The sequence below is a fragment of the Ananas comosus genome, linkage group 18 (genome assembly GCF_001540865.1).
Source record: "Ananas comosus cultivar F153 linkage group 18, ASM154086v1, whole genome shotgun sequence".
NCBI classification, from domain to species: domain Eukaryota; kingdom Viridiplantae; phylum Streptophyta; class Magnoliopsida; order Poales; family Bromeliaceae; genus Ananas; species Ananas comosus.
In genome coordinates this window covers 6,357,568-6,374,604 of record NC_033638.1, presented here as the reverse complement: position 1 = coordinate 6,374,604, position 17,037 = coordinate 6,357,568, and the positions used below count along the sequence as shown (strand labels likewise).

The window sequence follows — 17,037 nt, the reverse complement described above, 5'->3', positions numbered from 1 at the left end:
TGTACTTGCAAATTTTTTACCGCTAGATTTATCATTTTGATCATTTCCACTTGTTAGATTATACTATTCAACCAAGCGGTCCCACACCATCCTAACCGCACATTCCTTAATCCAATGGCCAAAAATCTATAAACACGTGCGGATATTTGACGCATCCAATCTTTAACACGTGCGGATTTGTACTAAACTTCTCTACTATTATGTTGCATCTTTTATATATATATATACTGAAACTATGTAGAAAGAAGAGATATTAAAGATCAGAGATAATAATACAACAATCACAAAACGATATAATTCACGCCAGAGAATTTCGCCAATCAAGAATGTTCAGCATTTTGCGTTGCACCTACCAATGAACAAATGAGAATACAATTATGCATCAAATACACAACTCTTTCCTTTAGCCAATCCACCTCTCTCAATAACTATATTGTCTCTAACAAAGCATTTGATTTAGAGACAAATTAGAGCGTGATTTAATTTATTAGCTAAAACATGTAGACTTCACTCCAACTGCATTTTTTGTAGTTATCTAAACTTTAAAAATTATGATTTTAATACCTAGCATTCTATTATATTAAATTATACGCTGCTTCTCTAGCAAAATTTAAACAGTATCTTTAACTTTTTTTGACAGGATATTTTGTAACCTAACATAATATTCTATTACTTGACGAAGTGTTTTATAACTTTTTCAATAGAAACCATCAAGTTTTAGAACTTTGATGCAAACTTCTAATATAAAGAGTAATCTAAAGATAAGCACTAAGATTGAAATATCTAAAGTCCGTGTATTTACTTAAAAATGAGTTGTAGCTCAACTGAAGTCTGTACATTTTTTACTACTGTTTGATTTTCTGGTTTATTCCTGTATGCCATGACAATCAAGAAGTAAGTCAATTTTGCATTTGATTTTAAATTTAACAATCACCACGCTCACTTTCTTCATCCCTGAAGCTTTTGGTTGAGAAGGTTTCGTTGAATTAGGAATATTTGATTTCATTTTGATGAACGATCTCTGTGTTTGATTTACATGCTGGTTGTTTTAATTTGTACACGAAGAATTTTTCAAGATCTGTGAAACAAAGATGGCTCGCGTAAAATTCCTTATGCCATACAAAGTAGATTATAACATAGGCAAATTGTATTGTTTCATTCAATTGGATTTAGTGCCACATCACATCATCATAGGGCAAAAGTTGTATGACTTTTGGATGCACACTGAGATTTTATTTGCTTATATTGAATGTGATTATGAACCTCCAGAAATAGATTGCATAATTGATATTAACAATTGAAATAATTATAGTGACTAAAAAATAACTGTAATAAATTGAAGGACAATTCCAAGAGTTTTGTCAGAGCATAAGAAACTTAAATCATTACCTCACAATCTATCTCAATACCAGATCTCGAGAATATGCTATCAACCAGAGGCTCGACGATTGCCTCTTCCAGATTCTTTCTATCTTCTCTGACTCCATTGCTTTCGTCTCCGGTGGAAGGAGCATGACTCGAATCCACATGTCGTATAACATGGACAGATACCAGCGCTCGCGGCATTGACGTCAACAGATTCTTCCTCAGCAATTTTCATCAGATTGTCGGTGTCAGGATTGGAATCTTTCACGATGTTCTTGCTCTAGGGTTTCCGTTCTTGGCTACTACTACTCCCTTATTTTGCTTCTTCCTATATTCTTGATACTAATACACTCTAAAACTCCTGAAAAAGTAAAAAAAATAATGAAAAAATTGAGAAAAATATCGAATAAATCACCAAATTGCGTGAATCATATCTTCTTGCGACCCGCGGCTAAAGATCGATGCGACTCTTGGTCTTATCCATCTAGATTGAATCCAAAGTCACGTGATCTCATAGATTAATCAAAACGTTTGCGAGAAGAGCCGAAAAGAGCATTTGAATTGATATATAGCTAGGTATAGATAATTGAAATCAGATCAAATTAAACCAAAATCAACACCAAATCTAATAGCATACCTAATGTACGAATCAAAAATATCCAATTCATGTTGCTGTGAACAAAAATTTTCAGAACCAAAAAAATCTTGGCGGCGTCCTTGTGATGGCGGCTGAGGAGGACCGTTGCCGTCGGCGGAGATGATGGTGAGGCCCTGGAGCTCGCTGATCTCGTCGAGATCAAGGACCTCCTCGGTGGCGAGCTTGTTGAGGCCCTCGATGACGGGTTCCTTCGCCTGCGGCGAGAGGTTGGGGCGGGGGAGGCCTTGGTTGACGAACTCCCGGCGCTTCTGGGCGATGATGCGGTCGATGTCGGCGAAGAGGTCATCGGGGTCGAAGGAGGAGGAGGAGGGGGGAGAGGGAGGGGGGTCGTTTTGGAGGGCGAGGGCGGAAAGGAGGAGGGGCTGGTCGCGCCTGAGCTGGGCGTCCTCTCGGCGGCGAGCGTGCTCGATGTGGCGCTGGAGTTGCTGGAAGCGGGAGAGACTGTGGGAGGAGTCCTTGGGGGCCTCCGGAGAGTCGTCGTTGGCGTGCGGTATGTGTTGATGGGGAAGATGAGGGTGCGGTACATTAGGTGTTGGTGGGGGAGATGAGGGGGCGTGCGGTACAAAAGAAGAGAGGGAGAGATGAGAGGACGTGCAATAAAAAAAAAAAAAGAGAGAGAATGGATGTAAAAAATAAATAAATAAATAAAAAATATCAAAGTAAGGAGTTTATGCTATATCAATTTTCTCTATATATGAGTTTAGTTATTGTTCTTTTAAAAACATCAAGCACTTATTAATGCTAGTAAACTTCTCACACCACCCATCCATCCGGCTAATTTTAAAGGATCACTATCATCGTAAAAGCATATAATTTTATCCAAAAATAAAAAATCTGTAAATATAAATAACTTAATAATTTTTAAAAAAATATAGGAACTCAATTACCTTATTCTAGTTTTTGGTACCACCGCAATTCCGAAAACCCCGTAAACCCTTACTCTCCCTCCGTCTTCGTCTTCCTCCCTTTCCCTCTCGCCGCAGCAATGGAGGACGACGATCCCCAAACCCTAACACCTCCCCCTCCCCCTCCGCCCATCGCCCCTCTCCCTATCCCTCCCCCCATCGCCGCCATCCCTAACAATATCACCAGAACAACAGCGCCAGACGAGAAAAAACATACACATCCGATACCAAGACGAGACGGGCAGAGACAGACAGAGAGACGAAGAAGAGAGATACACACATACAGAGACAGACGAGAGAGCTCCGTCCCCCACCTCGGCGGCAGAGCGGAGAGAGACCGGCGGCGGCGGCGACGAGTACGAGGTCTCGGAGGAGAGCCGCCTCGCCCGGGAGCGGCAGGAGAAGGCCGTGCAGGAGCTCCTCATGAAGCGCCGCGCCTACGCCATGGCCGTGCCCACCAACGACTCCGCCGTGCGCGCCCGCCTCCGCCGCCTCGGCGAGCCCGTCACCCTCTTCGGCGAGCGCGAGATGGAGCGCCGCGACCGCCTCCGCTCCCTCATGGTGCGCCTCGAGGCCGAGGGCCAGCTCGACCGCCTCCTCAAGGCCCACGACGACGACCAGGCCACCTCCGCCTCCGCCGCCGCCGCCGCCGCCGCCCAGGAGGAGGACGCCGAGGCCGCGCTCATCCAGTATCCCTTCTACACCGAGGGCCCGCGGGAGCTCCTCAAGGCGAGGATCGCGCGGGCGAGGAGGAGAAGGGACGATCCCGACGAGGATGCCGAGGCAGAGGCCGAGCTCGTTGTTAAGCAGGCCGGCGGATTCGTTCTCGAATGCAGTGAAATCGGGGACGACCGGCCGCTCTCCGGTTGCTCGTTCTCGCGCGACGGGTCGCTGCTAGCCACAAGGTTCTTCCTTTGCTCCTCATTTCCTCTTGATTGCAAAACTAAATAACCTTATTACTTGTTTAGGAAGGCACATGTTTAAAGTGTAACCCAACGTAGTGATTCTACTCTAGTTAGATAATTATGCCAACAATTTGTTATGCTTCCTCCGTCGACAAGCCTAAGCTTTAGGAAAAAGGTATTTTAGGACGTGAAACTCACACTTGTCACAGGTCTAATGTCTTTTTACCGAAAAGCCAGTGCGGTGCTTGTCCGTCACCTTCACGAACGAGCTAGCCAAATTGTCCCGAGGCACAATTTCGCAAATTGTTAACGACTGAGAATCAAGAGAACGGCCCATGATGGGTCCAGCAAGTTGGCACAAGCAACGGATATTTTATTGATAACGAAAAACAGTAATACAACCAAAAGTCACGTGACTCAACTGGTGGGTCATGGCCGATGACGGCAAAATGCACACCAAAGACACCACGCTTATAGCGAAGCCGGCTCACTAAGAGGGCAAGACATATGGAGCCTTAGTGCTCTTACTAGGGACCAGAGAAGCTGTTAAATGACTAAAGCCTTGGCTTAACTCTTCCATTTTGTGCAGTGCATCAACGTGTGTCCGCTGTCTTTTTAGTTGCTCTTGGGGTTAGAATTTGCTGTTTGAGTAGCAGATTACAAGTATAGTATAGTGCAGTTCCTGCTGGTTGTTTCATTTTCTTCAGTCCCACTCATGCACCATCCAGTTTGTTGCATTGGTCTACCTAGCACACTGTTCCATATCCTGCTTGTCCATCGTTGGTAGCTTTGCTTTCTTGAAAACATATATTAATCAAACTTGGGTAGTTATAAGGGGAACTACTTCTCACACGCTAGTTGGGATACATATGAGTTTAATCTCTTTGAAGTTCTTTGCTTAGTTGCTGTATCTTTCTTGCCGCCTAGACTTTGTTTTTGTAAGTAGGGAATTATGATGCGCTCTCGGGGCTCTAATTGGATGCAATAGTTGAAGAAAGATCGATCTCAATCTTTTCTAGATTAGCTTAGTGGACGTATTTCTGTAAAGTGTAGCAGAGTTGTTTGTTCTGCAGCTCATAATGAAAGAGCAGAACTGTTTCTGTACGGGTTCGTAAAGAGGGATTTTTTGTAATAGAATTGTTGATTTTTGCTGATAGTTCCGTTAGAAATGAATACAGTAGGAAATTTGTGGTATTTTCAAATTTCTCTTTCCTGGGTACTTTTTTGGCGGCAGAAACATTTTAAGATTTTCAAGAGCGGGGCATCTGTATCAAGTTGCCTACTGTACTTAGCAAGACAAATAGATTAAAGAAAAGGGAAGATATTGTAGAAAGAAAAGAGAGCACAACAGTGGAGGAACTGACAAGGAAGAAGAGGAGAGAAATTCCACTCTGGACGTTTGAGTCCGAACTACTTTTTGTTGTGTACAGCCTCTTTGCCAGGTGGCAAACATTTACTGTATATTCACAACCGTGCTTTTTCTTCTTACCAAGTTGGATTCTTTTTAGTGTGAACTAATTCAGTCCACCACATAGGACTCTCTAGTTGAAATTTTAGCTACACCCTATTCTTTTACTCGAGCTCAGTCGACGAAACAAGTTAATTAGGACTTTTGTTCGATTTCAGCTCTTCTTGGACACATGGACTGATCTACTTCAACCCAAACCAGTCAACTTATCTTAATATAGAACACCCAAATTACCTAGTTGAGAATCCACTTTGAACCTAGTTTTACTAATCCAAACCTCTAATTAGCTTGATTTAATTGACAAGCTAGATCCGTTCAATAACTAATATAGCTAACTTCTGCATAGAAAAGAGTCCTAATTTGACTTCGTTAACTCTAGCCGAACATGACTGTTCTGCCGAAACAAAGAAACAGAAAATTCTTATGTCGACTTGGCTATCAAGGTCTATGATCCTCTTAGAAAAAGAAATGGCACATGGCATCCTTCTTATACAAAACATCATAGCATGGTTCTTCCAGCATGGCACATCAAGTGACTGCAAGAGATTCCAATTAGGGCTCTTATGGGGAGGTGCTCTGAAATTGGAGTGCTCTCAGGGTTGTAGAGCTCAATCCGGCTTCTTTTAACAAATTTTTAGATTAGCCGATTATTTTTTCAAATTTTGAGTTACCCCACTCTGCTATTTTCTGGGATATGAGTGCAATCACATTTCACCCAGAAGGATAAACTGGCAATGTGTTTTGACAGACCCTCAGGATCTTCACAGCATTCATCTCACTCATATTGAGCAATTCCATTCAGCGAAAATAAACCCAAACATGGACTCGATGACTCGTATCATGTTTATCGCTCTATCCAATAGAATCATCGTTATATCATAGTCTCGGAGAACTTCCAAATTTGGGCTCTGTTAAGTTTGTTTTTTGTGTCGCTGCTTTACAACTGGAATTTCCTTAGTACAAAGCCCACTAATGTAAGAATGCAACAAAATAAATCTACTAACTTAGCAAAAATAATTAACTAACTGGCACTTTTCTTTATAGATTTCTGAATCTGCATAATACCTTGTCTTTTCTGCATCCTTTGCTGTGAGATCTTACTTATCTTTTTCAATTAAACAAGCCATAATTGTTAGTTTTTATTTTTTCTTGGATGTGAAATAACATTTTAGACACTATTCCATTTTATATGTTTTATTGCTGTTTTCCTCTCTTACATCTATTTTTTATACTTTTCTCCACCAAAGATTATTATTCTTTCTTTATTTCTTTCTTTCTTTTTTCAACCCTAGTGCTTGGAGTGGCATTACTAAAATATGGAGCATGCCACATGTAACCAAAGTTGCGACCCTAAAGGGGCATACAGAACGTGCAACTGATGTAGCATTCTCTCCGGTGGATAACTGTTTAGCAACTGCATCGGCAGATAGAACTGCAAAATTGTGGAACACTGAAGGCTCTCTTTTAAGATCGTTCGATGGTCATCTGGATCGGCTGGCGCGCATAGCATTCCATCCATCTGGGAAGTATTTAGGAACAGCTAGCTTTGACAAGACATGGAGGCTGTGGGACATTAATACTGGAAAAGAGTTGCTTCTTCAAGAGGGGCACAGTAGAAGTGTCTATGGGATTACTTTCCACCCTGATGGATCTTTAGCCGCAACGTGTGGTCTCGACGCTCTTGCCCGTGTGTGGGATTTGCGTTCTGGAAGAAGCATCCTTGCTTTCGAGGGGCATGTTAAACCTGTGAGTTGACTAGTATCACCTCTATTCTTTTTGGGAAAATGATTATACAAAAACACTTCAACCATATCTAGTTTAGAAACAGGTCTCTGAACTTTCAACAAGAATGCAACTTCTCAACTAATTAGTTTTATTTAGAAAATTCCATCAGGTTAAAAAGCTGCAGAAACTGCTGATTTCCGACGGAATTTTTTTCAAGCTAAACATGATGCTAATGGAGAGAGGCTTCATTTGAATAGCCGCCTAACTTATAGGGGACCTTTTTCCAAACTAACTTGCGGGTGGAGTGTCGACACACGTTTCTCAAGTCTGTTCAATTCGTTTCCTCACAATTCTTCCCCGGAGCTTAATTTTATTTGTAAAATAATAGAGTTTATTATATGACTGAATTGTGCTTTTTGCAGGTCCTCGCAGTCAGCTTTTCTCCTAATGGCTATCACTTAGCTACAGGAAGTGAGGATGATTTTTGTCGAATATGGGACTTGAGAAAACGAAAAATTGTCTATTCCATACCAGCACATAAAAACCTTATCTCGCAAGTGAAGTTTGAACCCCAGGAAGGTCATTTCCTGGCTACTTCTTCATATGACACTAAAGCAGCGGTACGTTATCAGCTCAATGAAACCGATTTTTTTTTTCCTATGCTGTTATAATTTAACATACTGTCTGATCTGTATGTTTTCATCTTTTATCAGCTCTGGTCAGCGAAAGATTTTAAACCAATCAAAGCATTAGCTGGGCATGAAGCCAAAGTTACAAGTTTGGATATTACCGGAGGTAATTTTACACTTATTTTACATAATTTTTATGCATCCTCATCTCATATAATTTCTCAGCAACTGTTTGAGAAAATAAAAGAAAAAAAAGCACCGAACTGTTTTCATTTGAATTTATCATGTTTTGGCATAGATCTCTCGTACATATTCGCCCCCCAAATTCACTGTTTCTGGAGTTAGATGATTCTCATTCACTCCCATTATTCGCTATCGTGATTCGATTAAATATTTTGCGGTTGTTGGTCTGGTGCAGATGGACAAAGTATCGCAACCGTTGCCCATGATCGCACCATAAAGATTTGGACCTGCAGAAGCGGCGAAAGAGAGAAAGCAATGGATATCGACTAATGCGACAAACTGCTGTGCTCATCTGTTGTAGTCAGTCATCTCTTCTGTGTCGTCGTCGAGTCGATTTCTTTCTTTTCGCTCTTCATTTGGTTGTTGACAATGGGGATGGGTTATCCTCATACTTTCACACCATTAGCAGTTTTTACCAGCCTTTTTTTTTTTTTAACACTCATCTCAAGCATCTCGACCATTTTCAATGATCCTTGAGGTCTCTGCTGTTCTTGTGTATCATTAATTAAAAGGATTTTACTTGTTAGAGACCTTTTTGTACCATTGTTGTACAACTTTTGATTATGTCGCAATCTCACTTGAAGATGAGAAAGTTTTTTCTGTCACAGTTATTCCACATAGGAATAATAATATTTGATTAAAATTATTCGTATTAGAAAAAGTATGGAAACAAAGGAATCCGGCTACTATATTCTTATGAGTACGATCACTTTCGTACTCATAATTTGTTTTGAATGATAGAGCTTCTAAATCAATGATCCACACTGTTAAACGTTATCTAGAGCATTTAAAACGTTTAGAAATTAAATTTTATAATTTTTCAACATTATTTACTTTACGATCAAAATGTTACAAAATTGACAATTTTTAACGGGCGGTATAGAATATTTGTTAGTTTAATGGTGTAAAAGAATCGAAATCGGTTGAATTTTTAATAGAAAATTCTATTCACTACATAGATAAAGATCAATAACTCTGATCTTAAATTGATGGATCCGAACATCCATTTTTAAGTTGTCGTTCAATTTTGACCGTTCATTTTAGACCCGCTTGACAAACTTTATTATGATTTTGAAAAATTACGAAATTTATTTTCTAAAAGTTTTAAATACTTTAGATCATATTTAATAGAATGGATCGTTGATTTAGAAGCTCCATCATTAAAAATAACTTATGAGTATAAAGGGTTCTATACTCATTCATAAGAGTATAGCAGCCCTAGCCGGAAACAAAATATTAAAATATCATTTCAATCTAATTAGATATTTTATCTGTCTTACTTGGTACGGTATGATTGGTTTGGAATTATATGTGATAAGTTATAACTGTTACAAAAAATCAAAGAAGATTTGGAATATTGGAAATTAGTGTATATAATTATTATGTTTGGTTTGTTTTATAAAATTTAATAATGGCAAAAGTGTCCTTATTGTCATATTTAATATTATTTTTAATAAATTGTAAACCAATATAATTTGCACTTAATTAATTCTATTATTAATAATCAATACGGGACAAATAAAAAGCACATACATGAAAGAAAATTCACAAAGCCCAATTGCTTTCGACCCATACAAGAATAAATATTAAAAAAAAGGCCATTTCACGTTATCACACAATCATACCAAAAAATTAAATTTTAATCTAAAAAATCATTCATAAATAATATCATTAAGCAAACATCACATAAAGCCACATTGTCAGCATAAGATCCCACAAATGTTTCACTTGCTTAATACTAAAATACGATATTTCATAATTAATAAAACATGTTAAGTACCATTACCAAGTTACCAAAGCATCATAGAGAATCAACATATCATATAGAGTTTGTAACTGTAGTGAGCTAATGACGGAACTCTCACTATCAAGATACTAATCACACTAGTAAGCAAATGTGATGTATCTAAATTATCCACAATCAAGATATGCAAGATTGGAGTAAATGAAATTGAAAGAGAAAAATCCAAGCACAAGCACAACAACAACACAAGATTTACGTGGTTCACCCAAACCGGGCTACATCCACGGGCACGGAGAGATCAAATCCACTATCAAATGAGGAGATTACAAGATTTGGTTAGAGATTACCACTCTATCACAATGGGCTTACAACCTTCCAATGAAAATCCCTTCTTGCTACACCTTCTTTGAAGCACCTTCCGATTCCGCGAATTCCGCTTCGGAATACCTCTTAGAATTCTTCCAATCTACCTTGGAAGTCTTTGAATCAAGCAAGAAGAACAAGAGAGCTCCTTCTCCAACCCTCTCTACACCTCTCTTCTCTATTACAAGAAAAGAAAAAACCTAGAGAGCAAAAATGAGAACACACTCTCTCTAACCCAAAGAGTTCTCTCTTAACTCCACTTGGCCCAACATACCAAATGGGTCAACTAAAGCCCAAACCAAATACTAACTAGTCCATTACATGAGTTGTTGAACCAAACCCAAAATAAAACCAATTAGGCTAATAAGTGAATTTGATATCACTAACCCAACAGTAACTTTCACACATCATAATACCATCCAAAAATAGGAAGCTTAAACACCTACATTACTAAATATTATAAAAGTATAAGATTTCTCACACTGAAAAAAGGCAAGCCAAAAATGTTTACACCCAACTAATCTATAGGTAAATAACACAATTTCTTTAATCAGGCACCACATAAGATACAAAGAATATATTCCTTTTTGTAACAATTGAGTATTGAGTAAAATGTGTTTAGTTTGGTAGGATCACCCAGTGTCATCCATAACTTGCCCATCCTCAGGTTCCTGATCTTTTGTGTTTGGTTCGGGGTTAAGGGGTGGGATAACCCCTTAACCCCGGTTTTATTCCCAAACATGATTTTAGGGGGGTGGGGTTCGCTAATCCCACCCCAAATGAGCTATTCCGGGATAGCCTATTTGGGGTGAGGTTAGCTAACCTCACCCCACTCCACTACTCCAACCAAACAAGACACTATTTTACCCACTATCCTTCTTATCCACCTACTCCAACCAAATACTATTTTACCTATATCTGGATTAAATCCAATTATCAACCAAACACAAAATTACTCTAACCTCACCTTAACCCCGAACTTAACCCTATCCCTCGAATAACTAGTTTTTACTTAACCCCGAACTAAATGGTAGGTTTTAGTGTCTCTTCAAACAACTTTTACGTCTTGTTTGCATCGGTTGCCATAAATTGAAAGCAATTAGTAAGCTAACTTAAGTGCCCATTAGTATCATTAAGGGGTTGTTTTGCAACTACTGTAGTTGCAATTGAATTTGATTTCAACTGCTACAATTGTGAGTGCACAAAGAGGCTCAACTGCAGCAGTTAGAAATTGGCCATAGTTCCTTGGAAAGAGTGATTTTAAATAAAAATAAACTTATCTCCCTGATCTTTGAAAAAACATATATATATTTTTTCTTTATCATACAGAGGGTAATCTCGTCACCCCCATATATAAAATGATAGAGACTTATAGATGGACTTCTTACTCGCATACAACCAAGTAAAAAATTTATAGTTATAATATTTTTTACTATATCCAATCAAAATAAGGTGTGTGTAATTATAATTACTGAATTTCTAACTCCATATATTTTCAACTATACTATATTTATAATTATGTCGATCCAACTGGCCCTAAATGTAGTTTCAAGTGAACACATGGTTGAATAGAATTATTCATTAATCGAATTCTCTCTAAGTCTTTGATCTTCACGACGTGCCACTGCTCGACGTGTTTGGCCAACCGCTGCTCTGTTCCATAAAAGATATATATCCACATTAGGATCTTGGGTAGATACATGTGTGTCATTAACTCTTCCTCTTCAATGTTCAGGAGGTGCAAATCAAGAAAAAAGAAAGTTTAGGACCCAATTTCAAATAGAGCAAAAGTTCTTGGGGTGTAAATCAAATTAGAAAAAAAAGTTCATGGACCAATTTCAAGTCGGAATAAAATTTAGGGGGGGTTTACACATTTTAACTTTTAAAATTAGATTAATTGCATACAGATCCCTGCAAATATAGTAAATTACAAACATATTCCTACAAAATTCTACTTTCATATGCTGGTTAGTTTAATTAATGTGGTGAATTGACCGTTTTACCCCTCTTCAATAACCAATTGAGATTTTTTGAGGGACATATTTATGATGACAAGATCGATGGTCATTTCACTTATAAAATAGACAGTATTTTAACGGTAATAAATCAGAAAGACATATTTGAAAATATTAGAACTTTTGCAGAAAAAATATATAAAAATTAAATTTGTAAGAATATATTTACAATTTATTATATTTGTGGGGACCTGTATAAAATTAACCCTTTAAATTAAAATTTAAACCAAATCCTAGTTCCAATCAATCTCTTGCCCACCAGAATCTCTTATACCAAAATCCTAATCCATTTAGAACAGAAAAATAAAAAAAAAAAAGGAAAAATCTCTCTCCCGTTGTATATATCCATATATATATATATATATACAACCTAGTCTTTATTATATATACGTACTCTACATCTATATACTCGCTATATACAGGGTTCTTCTTTTTCTTTGTTTATTATTTACTACTACTACGTACCAATAATAATAATAATAATAATAATAATAATAATAACAACAACAATGGCGTCGCAAGATGATGGCGCTGCGTCGTCGTTGCGGCTGTTGCCGGAGGAGGAGGAGCAGCAGACGACGTCGACGGTGACGGTGACGCTGACGAGCAGCGACGGGGAGGTGTTCGAGTTGGAGGCGGCGGCGGCGCGGCAGTCGGCGCTGCTGCGGCACATGATGGAGCTCGGCGTCGCCGCGGGCGGCATCCCGCTGCCGGTGGTGCCCGGCCACGTCCTCGCGCTGGTGGTCGAGTACGTCAGGCGCCACAGCTGCGACAAGCCCGAAGAAGGCGGCGGCGGCGGCGGCATCAGCCTGTGGGCGGCCCTCCACGACTTCGACAAGAAATTCGTCGGCCGCCTCGACCAAGCCACGCTCATCGACCTCCTCTCCGTGAGCCACACTCCTTTAATAATTGCATGTCCAATTAATTATAAATAATATATTCCAATAAAATTTAGCTTTTATTTCTGTAAAAATTTTAATATTTTCAAATATGAACAATATTTATATACATCTCAAAAAATTTAAACTGTTTGATTTATCCTCTTAGAAGGCTAATATTGAAAATACCATTTTACGTTCCAATCTATTCAATAATTATTATTTCTATAAAATTATTATCTTGTCCTTTCGAATTAATATACACTTCTAGTGTTATCAGCTTTTTCCTATTCGCCTTTTAGTTAGATCACAAAAAGTATTTTAATTTTTGGGCTTTTCAAATATACCCTTCTACCATCAAATGCTCTTATATTATGGGCAAGAAAAGTATTTTAATTTTTTTTAACTACGTGAATATTTAACTTACGTTTAATCTAAGTTAACTTAACGGATGGTAAATATAAGGACATTTTAGAATAATAAAGGAACATATGGTGAATATTTAACTTACGTTTAACCCAAGTTAATTTAACGGATGATAACTGTAGGGGCATTTTAGAATAATAGAGGAACAAATAAGAGATATATTAGAAAGAACCCTCTTTAACCCTGGTTTGTTTATGAGAAATGGACATTTTAGATGGTAACTGTAGATTAAATATTTAACCCTCCCTCTTATATTATACTCTTTTTTTTAGAGATAAGTAGCATGCTATTCGCTTCGTTTATTTTATTTAGAAATAAACTTAGCTAGAAATGTGAATCAACTAAGATTCAAACTTGGGACCGCGGGTACCAACAATCAACCCTTTTGCCACTTGCACTAGAGACGGTCGGTCCCTCTTATACTACACTGTTGTGGTTTTACCACTTGCGCTAGAGACAGTCGGTCCCTCTTATATTATATTGTTGTGATTTTTAGAGTGTTATATTTACGATGGCAAAACTAACATTTCACTTATTTCTCTAACGGTAACAAATTAAAGAAAAACATATTTGAAAGTTTTAGAACTTTTGTAGAAATAACATATAAAAATTAAACTTTATAGGAATATATTTATAATTCACTATATTTGTCGGGACCTATATATATTTAAAAAAACAGGAAATTTATAAATTACGGTTATATTTCAGCATATACGAGTAAATATTTTTTTTTGTTATGGCGAAAAAAACAGGCTGCCGACTACATGACCATCGAGGGATTGTTCGACCTGACGTGCCAGGCCTTGGCCGACATGATTTCCGGCAAAACCATAGAGGAGATCCGGCAGACTTTCGACGTCGAGAACGACTACACGCCGGAGGAAGAAGCAGAACTGCTCAGGGAGATTTCATGGGCTTTGGGCTGAGCTTTACTTACTTCGAACATGTTTGGATACTCTCCGAAACAAAGTAATAAATTTTTTTTTTTTTTTTCTCTTTACGATTTGGTTAGCAAATTACTATAGTTTTAATTTTGCATTCGAAAAAAAAAAAAAAAAAACTGTCTTTCTGAATGGATATATTTGAACGCAGAAATTAGAATGATCTGATTACTTTTGTCTTTATTATTTGGTGCAAAATTTATGGAGTTAATAATTACATTACAGTTCACTTAGAAGATCTGATAGTCCCTTTTAGACACTTTTTTTTTCCCCCTCCTTTTTGGTGCTCCAAGTTAGTGATCTTAGCAAACAGCTAAAGTATAATTACATCTAACATTCATGAGCTTTATATATGCTATTTTTTAATTTGTTAGATATCTCTTTTAACTAGTATCTCAGTTTTGTACTGCTATTCAAACATACAGGGACAAATTGTCAAATTCAATCAAAATTTTTAACTAATCTTTTAATAGATAAAGTTGGAAGTAATTATCAGCAAATTTAACAAAATAGCATATATAAAGCTCATGAATGTTAGATGTAATTATACTTTAGCTGTTTGCTAAGATCACTAACTTGGAGCACCAAAAAGGAGGGGGAANTAAAGTATAATTACATCTAACATTCATGAGCTTTATATATGCTATTTTTTAATTTGTTAGATATCTCTTTTAACTAGTATCTCAGTTTTGTACTGCTATTCAAACATACAGGGACAAATTGTCAAATTCAATCAAAATTTTTAACTAATCTTTTAATAGATAAAGTTGGAAGTAATTATCAGCAAATTTAACAAAATTCTTAATTTTACTAAATAGGGCAACAGGAATTTTTTTATTAATTTATTTTTTTTTTGTAAAAAGGAGCAAGACTACAAATTCTAGAATAGGGTAAATTGCACTGCTAATTCCTGAACTTTTAAGACTAGTTTCATTTTGGTCTCTGGGATTTCAATATTCTGAGATTTTGAATCATCAGTAAAATTTTAATTTAGTTCTAAACTTTTAACATGAAGAATTTTCTTTTTGTTGTCATATTGCATATTAGCTTCTAAAAATAAAAAAAAAAAAAAAAAAAAAAAAAAAAAAAAAAAAAAAAAAAAAAAAAAAAAAGCTTCCAAGTTTTCGGTTTTTGTCCAATCAAACTCTTCGGATGTACAAAATGCAAACAATCCATCATCCCCTCCTGTACTAATTCTGAAAAAGAAATTATTTAAATAAAAATAAAAATGAGCATGATGCCAAATAAGTTCTTGGAATATGTTCTATGACATGTAATAGACTTGCAGATAAAAGTTCATGGATTCTAAGCAACTATGTGTTATACATCAAACCATAACAGAATTACGTCTAAATTAGCTGCAGTTCAAATTCAGTATTTGGTTTGATGTATTCGAATCCAATTGTTGCGGTTGGAACTGCATAAGGAGGCCCAACTGCAATAGAACTACGCTTAAATTGGCCACAGTTTCAATTACGGTAGTTGGGGAGAATAACGTTAAACAAAAAATAAACTTACCTTCCTAATAACTTTTTAAATAGAAAATAATTTGTTTTTCTACACCAGAGGTAATCTCACTACTATATATATAAAATACTATAACTTTAAAAAATACACTTTTCAACTGCATGCAATTAAGTCAAATATTTATAGTTGCAACACTTTTTATTATATCGAACCAAATAAGATTCACGTATTGGTTGTAACTGCTGTATTTTCAATTGCATGTATATTAAATTACACTGTATTTTTAATTACATCCAACCAAACAGTCTCTTAAGGCTTGTTTGGTTCATCTATTTTGGATATGGAATGGGAATCGGTTTGATTAAATCCAGTTAATTTTGTTTGGTTTGCATGAATCGGTTTGGGATTCCTATTCCGGACTGGAATGGGAATGGCCCATTAGCCTTCAACTTGATTCCGGTCTTCTAGCCCGGATTGAGATTTCATTCCGCAAGCCCAAAGCCCATGTGACCATCTCACCCTCCTTCTCTTCACCCCTTTCTCATCAAAAAAAAAAAAAAATCTATCCTCTCTCAAAACCCTATCCCTAACCCACATCAATAAAAGTTTTTAAAAATAAATTTGATATTTTTTTTTGGAAAATTTATTAGAGAATAGTATTATATCTTTTATAAATTTTAAATAATATAAATTTATATTTGAGAGTAAAATTAGTATTATAGTATCCTATAATTTTTTTAGTTTATATGAATCAAACAATGAAATTTAAATAACCCATTCCAATTCCCAATCCACAAATAAACCAAACGTCTTGGAGGAGTGGGTCATTTCAATTACCATTCCAATTCATTCTCATTCCATTATCCATTCCAATTCCACCCTTGAACCAAACAAGCCCTTAGTGTAGATGATATGCCCTTTTGATACACATATTTTGTCGAGGTTATCTAATAACTTTTTAAATAGAAAATAATTATCTTTTCTACATTGGAGAGGTAATCTCACTACCATATATATAAAATACTAAAATTTAAAAACTACACTTTTCAATTGCGTGCAATCAAGCCAATTATTTATAATTGCAACACTTTCTATTACATCGAACCAAATAAGATTCATATATGGTTGTGATTGTTGTATTTTCAATTGCATGTATATCAAATTACATTGTATTTTTAATTACATCCAACCAAACAGTCTCTTAGTATAGATAATATGCCCTTTTGATATACATATTTTGTCGAGGTTATCTAATAACTTTTTAAATAGAAAATAATTATCTTTTCTACATTGGAGGTAATCTCA

General features: G+C 36.7%; 2 protein-coding genes across 2 annotated transcripts; both read left to right on the top strand.

The window, feature by feature from the left end:
• On the top strand, positions 3,273 to 8,086 carry LOC109724487 (U4/U6 small nuclear ribonucleoprotein PRP4-like protein; the record flags this gene model as incomplete). The annotated part of the gene is given in 5 exon segments (XM_020253331.1): positions 3,273 to 3,833; positions 6,594 to 7,047; positions 7,449 to 7,646; positions 7,740 to 7,821; positions 8,074 to 8,086. Coding segments are annotated over 5 exon segments (1,229 nt in total), but the record flags the coding sequence as incomplete, so codon positions are not given.
• Positions 12,530 to 14,250, top strand: LOC109723775 (SKP1-like protein 11). The gene is made up of 2 exons (XM_020252260.1): positions 12,530 to 12,907; positions 14,077 to 14,250. The coding sequence occupies exons 1-2, from the start codon at positions 12,530 to 12,532 to the stop codon at positions 14,248 to 14,250; spliced, it is 552 nt and encodes a 183-aa protein (XP_020107849.1).

Excerpts from the sequence above, each read along its gene's own strand:
- LOC109723775 (XM_020252260.1), top strand. The coding sequence starts at position 12,530 with ATGGCGTCGCAAGATGATGGCGCTGCGTCGTCGTTGCGGCTGTTGCCG. Across the intron at positions 12,908-14,076 it reads CGCTCATCGACCTCCTCTCC|GCTGCCGACTACATGACCAT; the intron begins GTGAGCCACACT and ends CGAAAAAAACAG.